General features: G+C 37.8%; 2 protein-coding genes across 5 annotated transcripts in view; both read left to right on the top strand.

Moving 5' to 3' along the window:
* PPP6C (protein phosphatase 6 catalytic subunit) overlaps positions 1-14651 on the top strand; it is a 36935-nt gene extending 22284 nt beyond the window's left edge. The window contains exons 3-7 of the mRNA XM_003364136.5: positions 5587-5652; positions 6666-6807; positions 9673-9752; positions 9933-10142; positions 11387-14651. Of these exons, the coding sequence (XP_003364184.1) occupies positions 5587-5652; positions 6666-6807; positions 9673-9752; positions 9933-10142; positions 11387-11635 (747 nt within the window). The 3' untranslated portion in view covers positions 11636-14651. The remainder of the gene's footprint in view (positions 1-5586; positions 5653-6665; positions 6808-9672; positions 9753-9932; positions 10143-11386) is intronic.
* A 2996-nt stretch (positions 14652-17647) lies between these two features.
* Positions 17648-23896, top strand: part of SCAI (suppressor of cancer cell invasion) — a 143496-nt gene continuing 137247 nt past the window's right edge. Inside the window, exons 1-2 of one of the 4 annotated variants that reach the window (XM_023628855.2) lie at positions 17648-17832; positions 18493-18537. Coding sequence is in view for 1 of the 4 variants with exons in the window: in XM_023628854.2 (XP_023484622.1) it covers positions 17780-17832; positions 18493-18537 (98 nt within the window). In the remaining 3 variants the exon portion in view is untranslated. The remainder of the gene's footprint in view (positions 17833-18492; positions 18538-23896) is intronic. The other 3 variants (XM_023628854.2, XR_011432649.1, XM_023628857.2) reach the window with 3 other exon arrangements.

Genomic DNA, 23896 nt, shown 5'->3' with positions numbered 1-23896 from the left:
GGGAGGTATAAAACACAACATAGACTGCTCATAGTTATGATTAATAGGAGATGCTTTGGTTTTAGACACTAATTTTTTATTCATTCTATTCATTTCCTTTTCATTTGTTCTATTCACTCATGTCATATTTTGTTGAAGATTTGTCATTTTCTTAGTGTGAATGAGAACAGCAGAAGTTCAGAAAGATAAAATTGTTGGTGCATGATTTCACAGCAAGTCACTGCTGTAATGAGATGAGATTTAGTTCAGTTTTTCATCCGCTACGTTTTTGTTTGTTTTTGAGAGTTTCAAAGTAGTGACAGGAGGGGCACACCTCATCATTAGACTCTTACTGTCAGTGTTTACCCTTGGAAACCTTCTGTGTATGTGTAGAGGTTTTTTTTACAGGGAAATGAACGCTGAACAGCACACTCAACCTGCTGTATGCATGCAGAGGAGTTGCAGCTATAAGACATATATTACATTGTGGATAATACAGTATTTATGAATGGCAGTGGGACCTACTGTCTTCCGTGAAATTTCCCTGCCTTAAACGTGACTGCCTAAAGGAGCAGAAATATGTGTAAATTGGTTGTGATTGGTGGTTGCTCCGTGAGTAAACTCCTATTTTGACTACTTAGTAGTCTCTTTTCTTTTTGGTTTTTCCATCTGTTCTCTGGATGGTTGAGGTTATAATAGATCTGACATCTGCATGTTATCAGCTTCTAAATAGAGGCCTTATTATATCATCTTTGATGGGTTGGAATTCTAATTCTCTAGAATAGACTTTAGGAGTGGATTTCTTAAAATTTCCATATAACTTGTTTCAAAAAGGGTAATAAACATTTGTATTTTGCTAACCTAAAGGTTATTAATATAAGCAGTGCCTTAACACACTCCTAAAAGCTGGAGCTACTTGGTTTATTCCAGCTTTTAGAAACCAAGTATTGTTTTTCCCTGGTTAGAATATTAAAATTGAGGGGTTACCTGTGTTATCAGAGACTTTTCATTAGATGAATTACAGCCATGATCAAAGGTCAGGAAGTTAGAGGCGGCTTCAAACTAATAAAAGTAATTAAAATCATAAAGTTGGAAATTTATATTATATATACCTTCAGTCAAATGTACAGTTTTTGCTAACATTAATCTTGTGTTTTGAGGTTAACGAAGTGCTTTTTCACATACTCCATGTCAGATTTTTTCAAGAGTCTTATGAGAGAGTCATTTTATGGAGAAGGAAACTGAGCGTGAAAGATTAAGAATTAGCCCAAACTCGCACAGCTGCCAAGGAACAGAGCTCAGTTTTGACACTCATTTAGGTGCCAGGTAGCCCATGTTATTTTAAGAATGCCACCAACTGAGCATTGTTTCTCTTGTACTTGACCTTTAAAACAATTGCTAATCAAAAGCATGGAAGTTGAGGAGCTTCTGAAGTCTGCTGACTGAGTAAATCAAATGTGAGATGTATCCTTTGGGACTTGTACAGTGTCTTCCCCTTGAGCCAGTTCTGGAATTGCAGGATTGGGTTGAGAATAAATAAACATGTTGGCAAGCATGTAGCGCTGAGAAGCATTGAAATAGTGTAATCTAGTGAGGAGATTGTAGACTTCAGTGTCAGACAGAGCTTGACTTAAGTCCTGGCTTGGCTACATACTAGCTGTTTAAGAAGCCACTTCAGCTAGCTCACAAATTCTTTAACTATGGCCTATGGACCCTTGAGGGTACAAAATCAATTAGGATAAATTTGCTGGTGCCTCAGCACGAATCAGGGGAGTGGCACCAGACTGTGCTGGTTGTCATTGTATTCTTTACCAGCAGGCATGCAGAGTAAAATAAAATGCCAGGATCACTTAAGAATGTCCTTGATGAAGCAGTAATATTAATTGGAACTCTCAGCTCTTGTAGATACATCTCTTGGGTAATGCATGTGATGACATAGGAAGTATGCATAAAGCACACCTGCTGCCTACCGAAGAGAGATGGTTTGCTCAAGGAGAAGTGCTTGTGCAGTTCTTTGCATCACTAGCTGAAGTAGTCTCTTTTTTTATGGAACACTATTTTTACTGGAGAAAATGAGTGACAAACTGTGGGTATTTGGCGACCATTTTTGCAAAAGTAAAGGAAGTGAGCTAGTCACTTCAAGGAAAACAATTGACAATGTTTGTTGCCAGTGGCAAAATTTGAGTTTTCAAATAAAAAATTGGGCTTTTAGAAAAATTGAGTCCAATCACCATGAGGCTAACAACTTAGAGACTCTTCTGATGAGATGAGTGTGATGTTAACAAATACAGTTTTTTTGATGATGTGTGATGAAATGTCATTTCCACTTTCTAAATGGCCAGTGTGTTATCCACTCAACGTGTTAGACCAGTCTATCTAACAGAGTATGATAAGACCCCTTTTTGAATTTTGATGTACAGTCATATGCCGCATAATGATGTTTTGATCAACGACAGGCTGCATCTATGATAGTGGTCCCATAAGATTAGTAACAAATAGACTAGGTGTGTAGTAGGCTATCCCATCTAGTTTTGTGTAAGTACACTCTATGATACTCGCACAACTACAAAATCACCTAATGGCACATTTCTTAGAATATATTCCGTTGTTAAGCAGCACAGGACTGTATCTATATGTATACACATATGTATACATATGTATCTGTATGTGTACACACTCTCAGTCTATGTAAACACACACGTATATATGTAAATATGTGTTACTCTGACTAGTAATTTCACTTCTTTGACTATGTCTTAAAGGCGAAAAAAAAAAAATTTATCAGGGGCTGGCTCTCTGCCCGAGTGGTTAAGTTTGCACGCTCTGCTGTGGCGGCCCAGGGTTCGGATCCTGGGCACGGACATGGCACCACTCGTCAGGCCACGTTGATGCAGTGTCCCACATCCCACAACTAGAAGGACCTGCAACTAAGATATACAACTATGTACAGGGGGTTTGGGGGAATAAAGCAGGGAAAAAAAAAAAAAAAGATTGACAACAGTTGTTAGCTCAGGTGCCAGTCTTTAAAAAAGAAAAAAGAAACAACTTTCCATGACTAGCATTTTAATAAAGTGTATCTATCAACTCAAGGCAGTCATGAATAATGATTATAACGGAAACTATGTAGCAAAATGAAAAAATGTTTAGGGAAAAGAATGGAATACAAAACTATACCTATAATGTAACTACACAGTTTTACTATGTAAAACTGAGTATGTCTACACACAGAGTTAGGAAGGGAACATTAAAAAGTTTTATGAGACTGTTGCTTTTATAAAAGTATGGTGAAAGAGTAAGCATCCTTAAACTTTTCTACCGCTGTTTATAAAAATATATTCTTGAACAAAAGCTTTGTAAGTTTCCGTTTAGCCTATATATGTTTAATAGATGATCAGATATTCTACTTCAGGGACCCATAGTTCCTACTCTATATTGGAAGATTTTTCCAATATATATATTTCCAAAGTCTTTATACAATAAACATTTACCGAGAACATGTGCAGAAAATTAGAAAATTAACTGTGTCCTACATTACTGGAAGCCTACCTCATCATTTCACAAATAATTTGTACCACCTATTGTATGTTTTTCATATCACAGACACTCTGTAAATGTTCTCATTTTAAAAGAAAATCAGTCCTGAGGAGTGGATTTTATTCCATCATTAGAGGAGGCAAGGATACAGTTGGCTAGCTCAGGAGTTTATAAACTTTTTGATTTCAGGACCCATTCATAGTCTTAAAAATTGGAAGTCCCCAAAAAGTTTTTGTTGTGTCAGTCGGTATTTACCACATTAGAATTAAAACTGTTCTTTTTTAAATTTTTTTGTTCATTTTTTTTAAGGCTTAAATTCATTTTAAAAATTAATAGTTCATTAAATAGTAACATATATTTTTAGTGAAAAATAAACTGTTTTCCACAACAAAACAAAAATTTACTGAGAAGGTGGCATGGCTTTTAGGGGTTGGCCCCGTGGCCGAGTGGTTAAGTTTGTGCACTCCGCTTCGGTGGCCAGGGTTTTGGCGATTCAGATTGTGGGCGCAGACCTCGCACTACTCATCAGGCCATGGTGAGGGTAGCGTCCCACATACCACAACTAGAAGGGCCTACGACTAGAATATACAACTATTTACTGGGAGGCTTTGGGGAGAAGAAGAAAAAAAACCCAGAAGATTGGCAACAGATGTTAGCTCAGGTGCCAATCTTAAAAAAAAAAAAAAATGATAAAAAAAATGAGAGGCATTGTTTTATATTTTTTGCAAATTTCTTTTACATCTGGCTAAATAGAACATGGCTAGATTCTCATAACTTGCCTCTGCATTCAATCTTTCAGGATATACTAATTAAAGTATATGAAGACAATCCAGCTTCACACAGATATGTGTTACAAAAGGAAGGAATATTTTAATAATCTTTAGAGATAATTATTTAGAGATAATTCTTTTAATACTGTGCCAATTACAACTATTAATTTCTTGCACATTTATCTTTTACACTTGAAAATAAAATTACTACTTAAATTTCTAACAGTTAAAACAGTATAGGAATCTGTTTTGTCACAGTGAACAAAACTGAAATTTAGGTGTTAACTACTGAAAGAAATAAAGCACTACCCTTTATAACAATGTTTCATAAGTCTGAAGAGTTGTTACTAGCTTAGATTAAAAAAAACTCTAGAAAGTTTAAAATAAAATTTTTCTATCTTCTTAAAATTAGGAAGTAAATGAATGAAACAAATGTTCAGTCTCACTTCAGTGGTAGACTATTATTTGTTTAAAATATTTGCTGTCAATTTCTACTAGAGTTCCTCCCTTTGAAAGTATACTTCTCACTTCCTAACCCACAGATGTATATATAATGTGTGTATGTGTATCATATGTCATTTATTTATATATATATTTTATATATATATACACACACAGTATGAACAATAAAAAAGAAATATCTATATAGTATTACAGTCACTTCCTTTCATCCTTTTCAGAAAAGGAGTTAGGATTAAGATAATCTAGTTGACTGAAGTTACCAAATGCTCAATTTATCAGTTACCAATTTTCAGTCAACTAGAATATGGTGAAATACACAGTTCTTTTTTACTGATTATCAAGAAGACACTCCACAGCTGTGGAGCCTAAGGGTACACATCCCCAACGGTAGAGTATGGGAAGTAGGTTGATCTGCTCTTCATGACACTCTAAAGTATGTAAATTCATTCTTTGAAAGAAATTCTTATCCACTTGTTTCCTTATCTTTTATCCATTAAAATAGATGCTGACTGGGATGGGGTGGTTAGGTTAGCTTATTGACAGGTTAGGTAACTGATAAGTTAAATGATTTCAGATTCTCAAGTGATAGATAGGGAGACATGGGAAAGAAATTTGAGCAGGGGAGACCTCTGACTTTAATGGTATTATGAGCTTTATGTTAGTGCCCTTTTTTAGGCTTGGGAGCTGTGTGCTTGGCAGTTTTGCTTACACTTTATTTCCTTTTGTAAATATAAATATTTGAAGTCCTCTTAATTAACTGCTTCTTTACACATTTTGCTCTCAGTTTTATTATTTTACTCCACAGGAATTGTAATCAACATATATTGTCTTTCTTTTATAGTTTTATGACCTTTGTGAGCTATTCAGAACTGGAGGTCAGGTTCCTGACACAAACTACATATTTATGGTATGTAAACACCAGTGATATCAAATACTTATTTAAAATGGAAAGGATCTGACTCATTACATGTAAATCACATAATAATTTCATTGCCATGTGAGAATCACTTAATTTATGAAAAGGTGATTCTGTACTTTTCTACATTTTGCTGCGTCCTCTAGTTGAGAATAATTGCTTGAGTAAAGTGCTGTATACATAGGACTGGGGTGTAGCTCTCAGTAATGGTTGGGCAGAAGAATAGCCCAGAACCACAGGTTTAAAGCATAAATATTCAATATATTGTTATTTTATCAGACTTTTTGAGCATTCATTTTCATCTGTTATTAATCTGTGGATTGATGAGTATACACATGTACGCATTTGCTATTAAGGTGGATACTTGCTTGCTTTTCTTTTGTAAGGTAATGTTACTGTTGAACTTTTTCTGAATCCTTCTATCATGTTCCTTCCTTCTGAAAGTCTCTGGGTCACTTTCCTATTCTTTTAGTTATTTACCCATTGGTCTAATACTGGCTCAAGTAAAACATTAATGGGAAGTATAAATAATATATTATCATATGCAGCTGTTAAACAGAAAGCTGAACCTAGAACAGTGTTACAATTATCATGTTATTACAAAAATCTATTTTCTCCAAGTTGGCAGCTTTTCTGATATAATTAAAATGATTTTTGAAATTCATTTTTAAAATTTTGATTCACACATGACCTTTTAGAAACATCTATTAATATAGGTAATAGAGAATTGAAAAAAAATGGTGGTTTTGCAGGGAAAACCCCCAGAGCATTGCACTGCGTTCCTGTAGGCCTCCTGAATCCTAAGACTAGCACAAACATTTAGTACAAACAGCTTATTTACTTTCATTTGGATTTTTTCTTATGACCCAATTTCCAAATAATTCAATGTGTAACTCTTCATTTTTGTTGTTTTGGGCTGTGTCTCTGAGTTTGTGGCACTTTGGTATAATTTTAAAAATACATTGTTGTTGTATTGTTTGTAACTGTAAACTTTTGCTTTGCAGGGTGATTTTGTAGACAGAGGTTACTATAGTTTGGAGACCTTCACTTATCTTCTTGCACTAAAGGCTAAATGGCCCGATCGTATTACACTTTTGCGAGGAAATCATGAAAGTAGACAGATAACACAGGTCTATGGATTTTATGGTAAGATCTTCTGTCTCTCTGATTCTGAATGTTTTACTTTCCACTTTGGGAAAAAAGCCACACAAGTCATACATGTGCTTTATAGTAAAATTAGAAAATACAGGTAATCTTTTTCCACTTTCTCACTCTTTAATTCCCCTCTTCCCTCAGTCAATTGAAAATATTACCATGGAGAGAGAACCGTTCTCAACTTTTTGATGTACATCTTTCTAGATCAGTGCCTCAAAGTGTAGTCCTCAGTTTACCTCATTGGAATCACCTGAGGTGCTTGTTAAAAGTGTAGATTCTGGGGCCCACTGCAGACCTTTTGGGGTGGGGCCTTAGAATCTGCTGAAGGTGAATGTTCTGCACGCTCAAGTTTGAGAACCTGTTCTCTATATATGTGTGTGTGTGTGTGTATTTGTGTGTGTATACATATGTGTGCATGTTCACACCACACTAAATGGGATCACACCTGCTTTTTTCACTTAATATTGTGACCAGCCTTTTCACTTCATTGATGTTATTTTTATAGCTGCATTTTATTACACTGTATGGATGTACTATAATTGATTTGACCAGTCCCTTTAACATTGGATGTTGGGATTGTTTTTAAGTTGCTATATACACATAGTTGAATGAATATCCTTTTGCATACATAGAATGTTTTATATATCTATATATCGGCTTAGTATATATGTTATCCCAAGGATATATGAATATCCTCTTAAATATATATATATGTGTGTGTGTGTGTGTGTGTGTATTTCTTCTGTTATATATATATCTATGTGCTTGCTGCAGAGAATGCTAGGACATCAGGGGTCAGAAACAACTCAGCTGTGAAAAGCAAAATAGCTGCTTCTATAAAACTTCTATGTGGGGGCCGGCCCGGTGGCCGAGTGGTTAAGTTCGCATGCTCCGCTTTGGCAGCCCAGGGTTTCGCTGGTTCAGATCCTGGGCGCAGACATGGCACCACTTGTCAGGCCATGCTGAGGTGGCGTCCCACATAGCAGAGCCAGAAGGACCTACAACTAGAGTATATAACTGGGTACTTGGGGGCTTTGGGGAGACGAAGGGAAAAAAAGAGAGAGAAGATTGGCAACAGATGTTAGCTCAGGTGCCAATCTTTATAAAAAAAACTTTTATGTGGTTGAAAGTTTTAAAAAAATGGGGTTTGGAAACTCTTTGAAGGAGGTAGACAGCAGAATTGTTGAGATTATTTATATGAATTTTTATGGCACACAATGCAGGTATTGAAAGATTGGAAAGTATTAATCTCAATTGTTTAGTTTTAGATTTTATATGTATATATAAATATATATATATTTATATATATTTTATATATAGAATTATTATCTGTCATTATAAAGATAAGCTGAACTCTCTTTTCAGTTTGTCAACCACTATCAATTAAACTGAGAAATTTTGATAATATATTACTTGTATAACTTTGATATTAATAATTGAAAAGTTAGATGGCTAATATTTGTCTCCTTTCTATAAGTTACTTCTGATTTTCATTCAAAAAATACTAAATACCATTTGAAATAAGTGTTTTTGCTTGTTTTATTAAATACTCAATATTTTGAATAATACATATTGTAGTGTTAGCTCGGTGAAAGCACCTGGTTCCAACTGTCTAAGATTAATGTTGTACATGTAATTACCCCCCAGAATTTGACCAACATTGATCAATGTAGGGCAAAAGGGATAAAAGAGGGAGAAGAAGGAAGACATTTTAATCAAGATGCCTTGACTGAAGAAAATGACAACAGCACAACATCTAGTATTGAATTTTCACGTTCCCAAAGCTGTGCTCATCTATGGTTTTGTTTAATAAGAGGAAGCCCAGCAGCTGCTCAGAAGGGAGATAATTTTAGTCATCATAGAACTTAACATTGATTTTAAAGTAGTGAAAGTGTCCATATATAGCTATTAAGTATATGGGGACTTCAGTTCACATGGATAAACATATACTGAGCAGCTGTTATGAACCAAGTGCTTTGCCCTATGTGTGAAGGTGAAAAATACAAGATTCCTGCCTGCAAAGTGAGCTCAATGTTAGAACTCTCTCAAGGCAAGTTTAAATAAGGGTCCTGCTTCACATAGAGATGTAATTTAGAAAATCATGAGGATTGACCATACCCCATAGTCTTCTATCCTTTATCATTTTCAGCTGTACTTAGGGCAATAGTGATGTCAGTTGTTTTCAAAATTAAGGAGGAAGCCAAAGAGCAGAATTTCCAGGGTATTAATTGAAAGAAGAAATGTGTGCCCTATTATCTGTTGTAGATAGCAGAGAGAGTGTTCAGCTGGGAATATGTAAGAACCTGATTGGCAGTCTATCATCAGTCATGACTACAGATGTACTTACTGGAGCTCAAGTATTTAGTTGCACAATTTCCAGAAAATCTCAGAAGAGACAACCTAGTTCTGAGAAATGTTGAGATAGGAATTACCCGTGCTCTTGTAATTAAGGATCTTCTAATTTGTTTGATTATCCTGCTAGAATAAGGTAGTCACATTAAATAAATTACTCTTTGATAGAATTTCCTGGTATTAATAACATAGTGTACAAAAGCATTTGCTTTGGGGTATATGAAATTACTATTGAATTCTTCGTGATCATAGCATTTTGACCAATAATTTCAGCTACTTCTTAGGGCCACTTCTGGAATGAAAAGCAGGACCACATTCTTAGACTAGTTAAATACTAGTTTCCCTCTGACTGTACATGATAGGACCTACCAGGGCAAAATGTGTGTCATAACTTGCTGTCCTAGTTTTAACTGCATTTCTGTTGTCCTAGTATTGGATGTATTCTTTATTTTTATTGGCGGATTCAGAACTTCATTAATGAGAACTCTTCTGTTTCTTTCATAGATGAATGCCAAACCAAATATGGAAATGCTAATGCCTGGAGATACTGTACCAAAGTTTTTGACATGCTCACAGTAGCAGCTGTAAGTTTACATAAATCTTTTTAAAACCTCAAGTATTTTCCTGACAATAACACTTTGCATGTTTTTATCTAACTGCCGTCTCAGTTATATTGATATCATTAGCATTCCTTGATGCACTTAGCTATGGCTGAGTTTATTATTATACATTTAATTCTTTGTTATTATTTTTTTTTTTGCTAGTTAATAGATGAGCAGATTTTGTGTGTTCATGGTGGTTTATCTCCTGATATCAAAACACTGGATCAAATTCGAACCATTGAACGGAATCAGGAAATTCCTCATAAAGGAGCATTTTGTGACCTGGTTTGGTCAGATCCTGAAGATGTGGATACTTGGGCGATCAGTCCCCGAGGAGCAGGTTGGCTTTTTGGCGCAAAGGTCACAAATGAGGTAAAGCCAACATTTTTGGGAAAGTGGTTTGTTTGTGGCTAATGGACTATGTAAAGAACTATGGTGACTATAGACAGCAAACTTCTAGTCTAGTTTATTCAAACTGGCGGCTATGGATATCGAATTTCTTACCTAGTTTATCATATGTGTCTTTCCTTAGTGGTTAAATGAGATCACATAATGAAAGCACCTCCTTCAGCATCCACTTGGTAATATGTGTAAAATAAATGTTCCTTTTCTTTCAAATATTGCAATTTAAGCAATGAGATAGCAGGGACAAGATAAGGAACTTTTTTTTAATATATCCATTTTTAATTGAGACACAAGTGACATATAACATTGTATTAGTTTTAGCTGTACAGCATGATGGTTTGTTATATGTATATATTGTGAATAGGCAACTTTTTGAGGTTCAGCTATTTTCACTCTATAGAAATACACACACACACTTACATATATACACATATACACACACTCACATGTAGGGATAAGCTTATATTGGGAAGTAATCTAGCATAAAGGAGTCAGAGTGCGAGGTTCAACATAACTGAGCTAAGTTATTTATCCTGAATGCACCTCTTGTTTCCTTAAGTTGCAAAAGAACGATAACAAATCATTGCAGAATTTTTGCAGGAACTATATAAACCCTCAGTAAATGATAGATATTGATAACAATATATTTATTATTAAACCATAAAAACTTTATTTCATATCTGATAGTACTTATGCTTTTCTTCAGAAACTTCTGATTATATGACTAAATGATTTCTCTGACTCTCTAATAGACTCAGACCAAAGTGGCTCTATTGCCCTATAACTTATTGAAGGTACTGGGGATAACTGTAGAATTGGTTCTATAATTGTGAGAACTTTAGTAGTAACAGGATTTATGCTTTATTTTCTGGGGCTGGCCTGGTGGGTGGCACAGCGGTTAAGTTCGCACGTTCTGTTTCGGTGGCCCGGGGTTCGCCGGTTTGGATCCCGGGTGTGGACATGGCACCGCTTGGCAAGCCACGCTGTGGTAGGCGTCCCACATATGAAGTAGAGGAAGATGGGCACGGATGTTAGCTCAGGGCCAGTCTTCCTCAGCAAAAAGAGGAGGACTGGCAGCAGATGTTAGCTCAAGGCTTATCTTCCTCAAAAAAAATTATATATATATATATATATACACTTTATTTTCTTATGTATGTAGGTTGATTTTAAAAAATGTGCTGGATACTTAACAAAACCTTTCTAAATTGCAGTTTGTTCATATCAACAACTTAAAACTCATCTGCAGAGCACACCAACTAGTGCATGAAGGCTATAAATTTATGTTTGATGAGAAGCTGGTAACAGTATGGTCTGCTCCTAATTACTGCTATCGTTGTGGAAATATTGCTTCAATCATGGTCTTCAAAGATGTAAATACAAGAGAACCAAAGTTATTCCGGGCAGTTCCAGATTCAGAACGTGTTATTCCTCCCAGAACAACGACGCCGTATTTCCTTTGAGGCCTTCGCCCATCCTGCTGACCCATTTTTCTGCCCTCTTCTTACCCCAACTTTTGTGTGTTATCCTCTACAATATACTTTTTATTGAGCACTTTGCTGCTGAAATGCTGCCTCTTGCCTTTTTTTTTTAATTTTAAATTATCTAAATTTATTGTTTGTTATGGTGTCTATAGCAATGTTTTTCTATCAATTTTCTCCCCCATCTCATCACCAACTTGGACTCATTTGAGAAGACTTGAGAAATGTCTTCATACTCACACTGCTGCACGTGGCTCTTGCTTATTTACTGGTCTGGGGGAAACAGGATGTGTTTCCTTTTTTAAAAAAAAGCCAATTGACAGAACAGACTACACTGAAATACTTCTCCTTTTGTATCACTCAGCCTTTTGTTTTTAGTTTGGTAAGTTTTAAGAAATTTCAGCAGCAAAGATGTTATTCATTGGGCACGATGGACTGAAAATGCCTCGAGTTATGTATACCTGTCCCAGCTGTAAACTTCATTGTCCTTTGTTGGATATTTTAAATGGATATAAAATAAATTGGTCTAAAGGGCTGCCCTCCTTGTTGTGTTTTTAAATTTTAGTTAAAAACTGCTACAGCTTATGACTTTGTACATTGATAATTGTATTGATCTTTTTTCAGATTCCTTGTATTTTTTAATAAAGTAATCTTAAATAAAACCCAGATAGGTTAAAGTGTTAGAAATTTTAAACAACTTACATTGTTAGCTTAAAGTTATTCTTCTTTTCTTTTTTCCTAATCAGAATTCTTGACCCTTTGGTTATTGAGTTTAAAACTTCAACTTAAATTCAATACTATTTATTTAGAAAAAAATCACTAAACTGTGCCTAAAGAACATAACTGCCATATTAATGTTTTGGTTTATATCCTCTATAGTAATAGAAAAACATTTAATACTTGTAACGCTGATATATTCATTTGATACCAGTTGAGTAGAATGTGATCAATCAATCCAGTTTACAATCTATCATGAGTATCATTAAGTAAAATCTATGTACTTTTTAATAGGAATCATTCTTCTCTTGCTGTAACACTTGACCTTAACTTTTAGAAAGTGTTCATTTTTTAACTGCAACTGGAAAGGTTGAAAAGTCAGGACTCTTGTATCTGTGAACTGTAATCCGAAGCAGATTATAAAAAGTTTAGAAAGAAACAAATTGTCCTTTTTTGTAAAGGTCTGTGATACCATGTTTTGGCTTTGTGTAAGTAATTTGAATATCCAAAGGGTTGTGATGATCAGTTCTTGATATGCAACTGTCCACTTGATAAGGACAAATGTTCCAGTGTCTCTTATGACTGTGGTCATAAATGATGTTGGAATTTACCATTTTGTGAAATAGTTGGTATCCCTTTACTACTATAATTAATTTTTGTCATTCCAGGAACTCTTTGTGAAGCCAGCCAATTAATAAAGCACTTTAGCATCTGTTCAGGTAGTTTTGAAAACCAACTTTTCCCCTTCAGGATAAGAACTTCCAGGTTACCTAAAAATGCAATAAAAATCTTTATAGTCTAAGCTTCTTGGCACATAATTTTTCATCAGGGTTTTCTTTTATTAAATGAGCACAATACTGTTGTGATGTTTTTTTTCCCTCAACCACCCAGCTCCTTGTATAGTTTTTAATTGTACAGCTATGTGAAAGAAGTGGCTCAGACATTTGCTGCACACACTTGAACTGTTGGGTCAGTAGCTTTGTGTTACTGCCCTGACCCCAGCGTAATTCAGGGGGAAAGGTATTTTTATCTTACAGGGATATGTAGCTATGTATTTTACTGATTGTGAAACACTGGAAATTAATGATGCAGACAACTTGGTGTGGTCATTGAACAGCGCTCTGCAGTATTTTTTTCTGTTACCATAAATTGTATTTAAGTGCTTGCTCTCCACTGCTTTTAAGTTGTACCAATAAAACCGGTAACCCTCAGCCCTCCCTTCCCATTTGACACTCCATAGCTTAGATTGATGTAGTTGTTTTAGTTATCCCTGTAATGTGACTTTTGTTTTTAAGTCATGGTGTACTGCATTTGTTTGTCACTAGTTGGGCATGTGCCAATAATATTCTGTCCATTCCTTAACTGCCATCTCTGTTTTGCTTGATTTTTTCTCTTCAACTGAATAATGGCTTTTTGCATGAAAAAAATAGTTTTTACTATTAGACATGTAAAGAGAAGAGAAAGCGAATGTATTAGACTTTGTAAGCCTAAAAGGAATATTTGGATCCCTCTAATAAATAAGGGCTATGTACTATATAGAGTAATCATGTGGTGAAAGATACTGCAAGTCATAGATTTGTAGGCAGGAGGATATGTTACTCCCTGTATCTAGGCTGAATGTAAAATCCCTTATGTTGTACTAACGGGGGTAATAACTATTTTTATTTGCCTATGATATACTTGGTTTCTAATAAAGTATCCTAGGCTGTAGTGAGAACTGTCTACTTTTAATTGCCAGTCACTCCCTTTCCTCATTTGCCTGATATGCTCTTGGCTAGCTTTTTATAGGTTAATGCTTTTTCCTGAAAAATCTCACCACTTTAAATGTGTTCATTCGAGTGTGATCCTAAAAAGCCTGGATCAAGAGCACATCTAATATGCAACCTGCATCAGCTCCTACTCTGTCTGGATGTCTAGAACTGTTGGAAGATTTTGACGTCTTAAACCCTGCGTTTTGCTTTTGAAATAAGGTTTGGAATATTGTTCATTGCATTAAGATTTGTGTATTTTGCTTTGTAAGCCCAGCACCAGGTTTTGGAAAATGCCTGTATTGTGAAAGCAAATCTGAACTCTTTCTGAGCCTCTTTCGTTGTCAGAAATAGAATTGCTTTCCACCAGCCTCCAGAAAACTGTGTATCTGGAGTGGAAGAGATTAACAGCAAGAATCCAGATTTTTAAATGTAATTGTTTTTTAAATGCTAATGTTTGTAAAGCACCTTCACTTCTTTGGATGAAAGGTGCTGTATTCTCTCAGTGTAAATTAATAAAACGATTATAGGAAGTTTGTCAAAAAATTTTATCTAGTGCATAGTCTGTAGTATGTCCTGACAAGAATTTAGCACTTTATATAACATGAGTTAAATTAAAAAACACTTATTCCTTCACTTGGTTGCTTTCCTAGTAAACATAAGTGAAACCTTTTCTTTTTTCTGCATTTGACTCTGAGCTGAGTGTTCCAGTTCTTGAGGGCAATATTCTTTGTTAACGTCCTGGATCCAGTGCCCAGAACCATGCTTCATGAAACTCTCACAGCTCTTTCAATTGTGTATTTACAGTGTGCAGTCATGCTGACAAAATATACGGTCATAGAAAACCAAAAAGAAGCATTTGGAAAGTCCCCTAGTATGATGCCAACACAGTAGATGCTTGGGGGAAGGTTGGTTCCTTATTCTCCTCTTACTAGTTTTCTATTTCCTTGTCAGTCAGTTGGTGAATATATGCCTTTCTTACCCACATGAGAGTAAGCTTATGCTGGCTTAGGTCAGTCAGATATTTCCTTAATTCAAAAATGCATGAAATTTATGAAGATGTTTTTGTGTGTCAAGAAAATTACTTATTACATTAGTATATTCCACTCAGTCCCCGGGACCCACTGTTTTTCTCACCACTCTGCTTTTGTGTATAAATGGTAATGGGATATAAAAGATTCTATCGAGGCATTATGGAATAGTGGAAAGAATATAGGCTTTGGGATCAAAGCATTTGGGTAAAAAACCCCAGCTCTACCAGGCAGTAATAGCAGCTAACCTGTATTGAACACACCCAGCTAAATGCCGTACATGCCCTGTTTTGTGGTACCCCTTACTATGACTCTCTGACTATATTACCTCTCCCCCCCCTTCAGATGAGGAAACAGGCTTAGAGAGGATAGGTAACTTGCCCAAGGTTGCACAGGAGAGCTGGAACTTGAATCCCTGTAGGACATGCCAGAGTACGTCTTAAGCCATATGTGTTACTGAAGCTGTGTGACCCTGAGCAAGATGGGTTCTCTGAGTCTTAAAATTCTGTGTTTAAAATAAGAGAATACCATACAGGGTTGATATCAGGGTCAAAAATGGCACACATAAAGTGCCGAGTCCCTGGCCCAAAGCTGCCATTTATTGAGTGCTCACTTGCATATACCATTTGCCCAAATTCGGTGTAGCTGGGAAGTAAGAATAATCCAAGGCAATATATAATTGCTGACATAGTGTAGCTTATCTAAGTACGTACAACAAATATGGAGAAGGAAACGTTTGATGTAGGATGGAGTCATTGGGGAAGGCTTAAAAGAGGAAGTGTGAATTAAACGTGGTCTGGAATGATGGGATGTGTATTTCTTAAGATAGTAAAAGCCCAGAATACTAGAACTTGGACATGACTCAAACATACAACTTGAGGGTTCTTCTTGGGAAGACATAAGAAATTAACACCTGCAGCTCTGTTGACAGTATCTACCATGTATCACGTGTTGGCCAGTTATGATAGCCTTGAAAACCAGGCAGAGGATTTCAGTCCATATTTTAAGAAACATAGTATTTCGAGATTACTTTCCTAGTGAGTTTATCCTCCCCACCAGGACTCCTACCCCAACTCCCCCAGTCTTGTCTGGCATTATTTTGAAGTTTTTTTTTTTCTGGCTTGGTGATAATAAAGGTAGACACTATTGATTGGGATTGAAGCGGTTTGTGGTTCTGTGATTTTGGGATTACATAATATATTAATTTGGGAAACCAACAGATGTTTGACAATATTCTTTTCCTTGTCAAAGCCATTTAAAAAAATCCCACTACAATTTACTATCAATTATTACATAGAAGGAAGATCATTTTTTTGACATCAAAGATGTAAAAAGAGCCATCTCAAAGGACAGCCCTTTACACCAAATAAATTTGATTTTGTGAAAAACTGTAGTATCTTCATTTTTGCCATTTGTGAAGATTGGTGAGAGATTTGTCCCCAACCTGTTGGTGTGTATTACTCTAGGCTGTCACATTATTGATGCATAAAAATGTGTTCTAATAAAATGGAAGTAGGTTAAGACAAAGTTATATGCCTCCTCCCAGCTCCAAGAAAAGATGCCAATGATCTATTAAACAAAAACTGTACCCAAGAAATCTAGAGAGGCTGAAGAGGATTATCACATTAAAGGAAGAATTTTATAATATGTTAATAAGCCATGTCTTATTTTCAAGGATATCCTTATTAAAGTAGAAGAGGAAGGGTAACATACTGTGTGCTGGTAGTCTTGCATTCTTAGGTCTGTCAACAACAATAAAAATGCAGTGAAATTTAATTGATTAACTGGTGTAGAACTTAGAATCATCTGCAGTATCATAGAACGGTTAGCACACACAGGGATCAATTCTTTTCAGGCCTTTCAAAATAGAACACATTGCGTTTAGTTAAAGCATCAATTTGCGGTGTTGATTTTTCTTTCCTGGTAATTTAAAAAATCTCTTGCTTTTTTAGAAGCCTGCACTCAAGCTTGTCATCTTTTCTGCAGAGGACTGAGCATCTAAACCACGCTTTATTTTGGTAGATTCTTACAGTTTTCTGGCTGGATCCTCTAAGAAGCGTATCTGTGAGACCATTTCAGCATGATGTAGAGACAGGGACTGCATACGAGGTGGTTCAGAATGAAGCTCGTTTTGGAGAGTTGCCTCACTGTCGCACCTGCCAGAGGAGTTTGGGAAATTGCAGTGCTTGGCGTTTGGTCCTGGCGTGATGCAGCGTTGGGGGTGCCAGCAGGTGTGTGGGATGCAGGACGCAGAGCGAGCAGAACCTGCCGGCAGGTGTCTGGCGCCGGAGATGCAGTTCCTACTTTCCGGCGCACGGTGGCGCTTAGGTCTCCCCGGCCGTGCTAGCAGTATCTAAGGCACCTCCGCTGCCACCTGCAGTCTCAACCAAACTCTAGGTGGCGGGATGTGACGGCCCGAGCGTCCAATCGACCTCCAGGCTTTCGGCCACACTAAGGCTCTAGCCAATGGGAGCTGAGGAGAGGCGCGGGGGAGGCGGGCCCCGCGGCAAGCCGTGCAGAGGCGCGAGGCCCTCCTCCCGCCTCTCCGCCTACTCCAGCCTCCGCCGCCTCAGCTTCCCGAGCGAGCCCTGCGGCCGCCGGAGCAGCTCCCGCGGCGGAGCAGGAGCCGGATGGTCAGAGGAGCCCGGCAGCCCCAGCAGCCGCGGAGTCGCCTGGCCCCCAGGTGGGGCGGGGGCTGAGCGGGGGTCGGGGTTCGCGATGGGGCGGGGGCCCTGGAGCGGGCCCAGGGGCAGCGGCTTGGGGCCGTGAAGCATTCGGGGCGCCGAGACTGGAGGGGCGGGGGGTTCAGGCTGGGGGCCTGGGGGGCGCCCAGGGGCGGGGGAGCGGGCTGGCCGGCGTAGCATCCTCGAGGCGGGGTGAGAGGGGCGTGTGAGGGAGGGGCCCCGAGGGGTGAGGCTGGGGGCGCTGGGCCGGGAGGGGCCGTGGAATGCGGGGGGCGCGGGGCCTGGAGGGGCGGGGCTCGGAGGGGGTGGGCACAGGAAAGGGGAGGCCGGAGGGGCTTGCGGGGGTGACGAGGCAGACAATGAGTAGGTGGTGGGGGGTGGTTTTGGGGAGCTGGGCTGTGACGAATCGGAGCTGAGGATGGAGTGAGGGACCAGGAGGCAGAGCAGGGTTTGGGCTAAGCAGACATTAGGGGAACAGCGAGTCCCAGGATTGCTTGGTCTTGGCAAATCGGGGAGACAGAACATAAGGCGGTGGTAAGGTCAGGTATAGACTTAGCCAGCCTGTAGTTCAGAGGGTGGGACACTGAGGTTTTGACTGGCACAGGAGATGTGTTCTTGGATGTTACTTTTAGTTACCGTCTTATCTGTTTGGTCTGTAGACTGACTGGCACAGTGGAGAAACCACCTCGAAAACGGAAAAGCAGGTAAGGCAAAAGGCCTGCCTTTTTTGCTTCGTGTTTTTCCATTTGCTTGGCTACACCTCTGCCGTACTGCCTAATTAGACACAGTGAGTAGGTGAAGTTTTTTATTTCGCTCCTTTCTCCATGAATATAACTGTCTGCAAGATCTTTCTTTTGGGGACTTCAAAGTACTACTTGTACACTTTTTTTTGTGTGTGGTGTATAAGATTATATGGGACAGAAACATGGATAATTGAGAAATCCTGTTTTTCACTTGAGCCATAATTTCAGCTTCTTTTCCACCAACTAAAAACAGCTAATTTTTATTGAACATCTACTATGTGGCAGGTACTATATGTAGGTGCTTTATATGTATTATCTTCTGTAATCCTCTGAGTACCCCAAGGAAGTATGCACCGTTATCACTGTTTTGCAGCTGGGGGGAACTGAGGCACAGAGAGGCCACATATTTACCCAAGATCATACATCTAATAAGTGATAGGACCAGGGTTTGAATCCAGGCAGTCTGACTCCAGAGCTTAAGCTCTTAACCATTATACCATGACGTCTCTAATAAATATGCAATTGAAAATAGGTCTTCTTATTGCTTTTTTTTTTTTCATTGTACACAGAGGCTACAAACAGTTGAACCACAGGAAAATAGAAACGAAGGGCTTACGTAGTCTGCAAACAAATGAATTATTCCTTGAGTATGAAGAACATATATCCATTCCACAGACATTTTTGAGTGCATTCCATGTGTCAGGTACTACATAGCAATTCTGTGTAGTCATTAGAGGATTCCTTTTTCACAGATGTAGGCACTGGCCTAGAGAAAGTAACCTAGTTTTGAGGATTTGACTAGTAGGATTGCTGTTGTAGTTAATACTTGGTAAGTTATTGATGTTAGTATTCAGAAAACCTCAACAGTAGGTAGATATGAAATGCTGGTGGTGGAAGTGCTAATAGCCAAAGTTCCTTTGTCACTCCTTAGGCCTGTATGGTCCAATATGGTAGCCATATGTGGCTATTGAGCACTTGAAATGTGGCTAGCTTGATTGAGGAACTGAATTTTTAATATTCTTAATTGTAATTAATTTAAATTTAAAAACTGATACTTGACTCACATATTGGAAAATGTGTAAATATATTTAGAACAACTTGGGTATGTGAATCTACTTTTTCTTCTGTAAATTTTATAAAATCTAAATACAGATCACATACTTCCAATGAAAATTTAATGTCCAAAATGAAGTGTACCCTAAGTATAAAATACACAGTAGATTTCAGGTTAGTACAAAAAATGAATGTAAAATTTCTCATTACTAATTTTTATGTTGATTACATGATAAAATAATATTTTAGATATATTGGATTAAATAAAAGTATTACTAAAATTGTTTTCACTTCTTTCTTTTTCTAACATAGCTACTAGAAAATTAAAAATTACATATATGGCTTGCATTATATTTCTTTTCAACAGTTCTTGTTTAATTCTTGTTACCCCACTGCCAGATTCTTGCAGTAGCTTCCTGACTGGTAGGATTCCCTACCTTGAGTCTGTAATTCATTCATCATGCTTTGTAAATTGATCTTATAATTCTTGTCCTTAAGATCCTTCGATGGTCCCATTACTTACTGAACATAATTCAAACTTTTTAGCCTAATCATAATAAGAGACTGCCTTTATTTCACTTCTGCTTATCTTTCTAGCCACAATTTAGTACTGTGGCCATAGAAATTCTCAATAATGGACCTATTAAATGTCTAGTATTAAATGATTTAACTTTCTGGTGAACCCTTCATGATGAATTAATGGCTGGATGTAACTGCATGTTCTGCTTGCCATTCCCAGAATTCATGTTTTCTCTTTGCTTTGGGGTTTTGCACATGATTTCTCTTTCTCTCTGGAATACTTTCTCCTTGACTAGCTCCCTCCTTTAAGAGTTGGCTCAAATGTCACATCGTCCGTGGGACTTTCCCCACCCTCTCCTTCACCTTCCTCTACTTGACCTTGTTTGCTCCCAGGATAGGCTGTACATACTCCTAGGTGTAATCGTTTGGGCTGAATTTGAATTCTAGCCCTGCCAAATACAAGTTGTGAGAGCATATGCGTGTTAATAAACCTCTCTGAGCCTCAGTTTCCTCTTCTGTATGATGGAAATAATAATAGTTAAACCCTTCTAGGGTTGTAAAGTGCTCAGGACAGTGGGTGGCACATAGAAAGTACAAAAAATGCATCCATCAAACACTTTTTATTTCCCACCTCTTTTCAGAATAGATGCAATCTAAAGTATTAAAAATAAAGATATTAAGGCAAAAAAGAAGTGAGGGAAGAAGAATAAAATTAAACCAATAGCAAAGTTAGTACGTGGACGGGAAAGTACTGCACAGTCACTAAAGGTGGTTCCATATTTGGCTCTCAGTTTCCTAGAGCAAAGAAACTCTCAACTTCCAGATTTATGGTGTTTATAAAGTCAAACACATGTTGTTCAAGAGAAGCACAACTTTTTTTGTCTGTTAGATCTGAGAAAAATTTCTCTCACTGGTCTTCATAGAGGGGACAGTGTGGTTTCATGGGGGGAAAATCCCAATGATAAATATAGTAGTGAGTATTTTAAGATTCTTGTAATACTTCTCAATCTGGGTTCAGGTAATGCCAGTGACCATTCTTCAAAGAGCCAGAGCGATGTGGTTTAGGTGTCCAGCTCACTGATGGGTTGGCTTGGCGCAGGGTGAAGAGACGAATAAGCTGCAGGGACTCTGCTTATCCCTGGCACTTAGAAACCGGTTGATTGAATTATTGAATGAATGAGTCCTTAAATAATTCTCCGTGAATATTATTTCTTGTAACCAGGTTTTGGTAAGCATCAGGCAGCAATGAGTTTAAGCTTATATTCTCAGCCATGAGTCATGTGGGCACATATTCTGCATGTCTGATTAAGGTCAGATCCTGATCAAGGCAGGATTTGGATCTGAAAAATGGACAGCCAGTATACATCTCTAAAGAGGTCCTGTGGGCAAGACCAAGATTTTCCTCAGAAAACCATTCCGGGATTGCTCTAAAATAGAAAACAAAATGGCCAGTTAAGGCCCTACGGATGGGATTATAGAGAATGGATGTAATGGTTCTAGCTAGAAATTTTTTATACCAGTTATTATCAGTTGCATTCTGTGGCCATAAAAATTCTGAGTATCAAATGATGTAACTTCCTGGTGAACACTTCACGATTAATTAGTTGCTGAATGTAGCCTTAAGGATCCTTTTGAGTTGACCTACTGTGTAGAGTTCTTGACTATTATATTATATCCTCTTAGACATTTTGGAAAACAATTGCCAAAAGTATGGTTTTTATTTTAGGATAGTTGCTGTTAAGTCATTCTTTTTAATAGACATTAGTTACCTGCTGAGTTATCTTTTGAAAACATTCTTAGTGCAGACCAAGCTATCATACCGTTGAAGAAAAACTAAGATAATTTGGGATGAGCAAGCACCTCGTAGCCTACTGTTATGTCTTTGTTCTTTTTTCCCCCTCTAAAACTTTTATTTCCTTATCTTAGTTCATCTTAGCACCTCTAGTATTGAGGGGGTGCTCAGTAAAACTATAGTGAACTAATAAATGAGTTGGTGGCCAGAGGGAGTTAGCATGGGATGGGGCTTTGGTGGTCCAAAATAATGTGATGTTATTTAATGCCCCTGATAAACTGTACTAGACTGAAAGGAATTTTAAGGTTAGGAAACTTGATCTCTGTGGTTTCAGAAAATTCTGAAGACTTCAATATGTCTGTTAATAAAGTTTGGGTTATGATTTAGAGAATTTTTCAGATCCAATTAGGAATAAGACCCATTTGTTTGGATAGGATTTATGTTGATTAAAGCTTTATTGTATGATTTGGGGGCTTTCTGTGTGTGTGATGTATTTAAAGCAAAGGGATCTGGCATTTTGATGGTATATGTAACTTGTTAGAATTGTATTTGAATTAAAAAAACATTTAAATGCTTTCTAGTTCTGGGTGTTAGGGATATAGACATGAGTGAGATATGGCCCCTGCTGGGGAAAAGTTTAGATGTTAGTGAGGAAGATAGACATAAAAAATGAGACAGTGTAATGACTTTGTATACATACAAATGGTTTATAGTCATTCTCAATGCTGGTAGTGAGGGCAGTTTCCACAGAGATTTCATCTAGGCCCTGACGGTTTAGAAGGTTCATTTTAGTGGTAGTATGTCTGTTGAAATGACAGGGTAGAGGCTGGATGTAGACTAAGTAATCATGAGGTCTTAGGTGAGCTGAATTCAGAACCTGAGCCAGGGCAGTGTCAGGTGTTTTTAGAAGCTTGGGCTGTGATGTCAGTTTTTAGAGATTAAGCAGTAGCTCTTAACTAGCAGTGATTTTGCCTCCCAGGGGGCATTTGGCAATGTCTGGAGACATTTTTGGTTGTTACAACTACCTGGGTAGAGTCCAGGAATGATGCTGAACACCTACAAAATACAGGACAGCCTCCCACCTCTAAGAATTATCCAGCTCAAATTGTCATTGGTGCTGAGGTTGAGAAGTCCTGGACTTGTTTGAATCCCAGCTCTTCCAAATACTAGCGTTGGGCTCTGGGGCAAAGTATTCAACCTCTGAACCTGTTTGCTCTTTTGCAAAATGCAGGTAATGAAAGTACCTACCTTGTAGGATTATTACTCTCCTCTCATGGTATATAAACTGTGCGAGTGCAGAGACTTTTGTCTGTTTTCTGTACTATTCTGTTCCCATGACCTAGAGCAGTGCATCACAGGTCGTAGGTGCTCAGTCACTTTGTTGGAGCATTCAATAAATGGCTGATTGAGAGGAGTCAGTGAAAGAATGAATGTGAAGGACATGATACGGTACTTACGTTACATACATTAAGGACTCAATAAATGATAGCGCTATCATTAGTTTAAGTATTTTTATTTTGCCTTTCCTTCCAGTCTTTTTAAAAATAAGTTTTATTGAGGTACTATTTACATATAATAGAATTCACCAATTATAAGTATACAATTTGATGAGTTGTTTTTTCTTCTCCCCAAAGCCTCCCACTACGTAGTTGTATATTATAGTTGTATTTTTTTTTAAAGATTGGCACCTGAGCTAACAACTATTGCCAATCTTCTTTTTTTTTCCCCCGCTTTTTTCCCCCCAAATCCCCTCAGTACATAGTTGTGTATTTCAGTTGTGGGTCCTTCTAGTTGTGGCATGTGGGATGCCGCCTCAACGTGGTCTGACGAGTGGTGCCGTGTCAGCACCTGGGATCTGAACTCGCAAAACCCTGGGCCACCGCAGCGGAGTGCACGAACTTAACCACTTGGCCACGGGGCTGGCCCGGACTAGTTTTGAGTGCCTCTGGTTGTGCT

Source organism: Equus caballus, chromosome 25 (assembly GCF_041296265.1).
Source record: "Equus caballus isolate H_3958 breed thoroughbred chromosome 25, TB-T2T, whole genome shotgun sequence".
Classification (NCBI taxonomy): Eukaryota; Metazoa; Chordata; class Mammalia; order Perissodactyla; family Equidae; genus Equus; species Equus caballus.
This window is presented reverse-complemented; position numbering and strand designations above follow the sequence as displayed.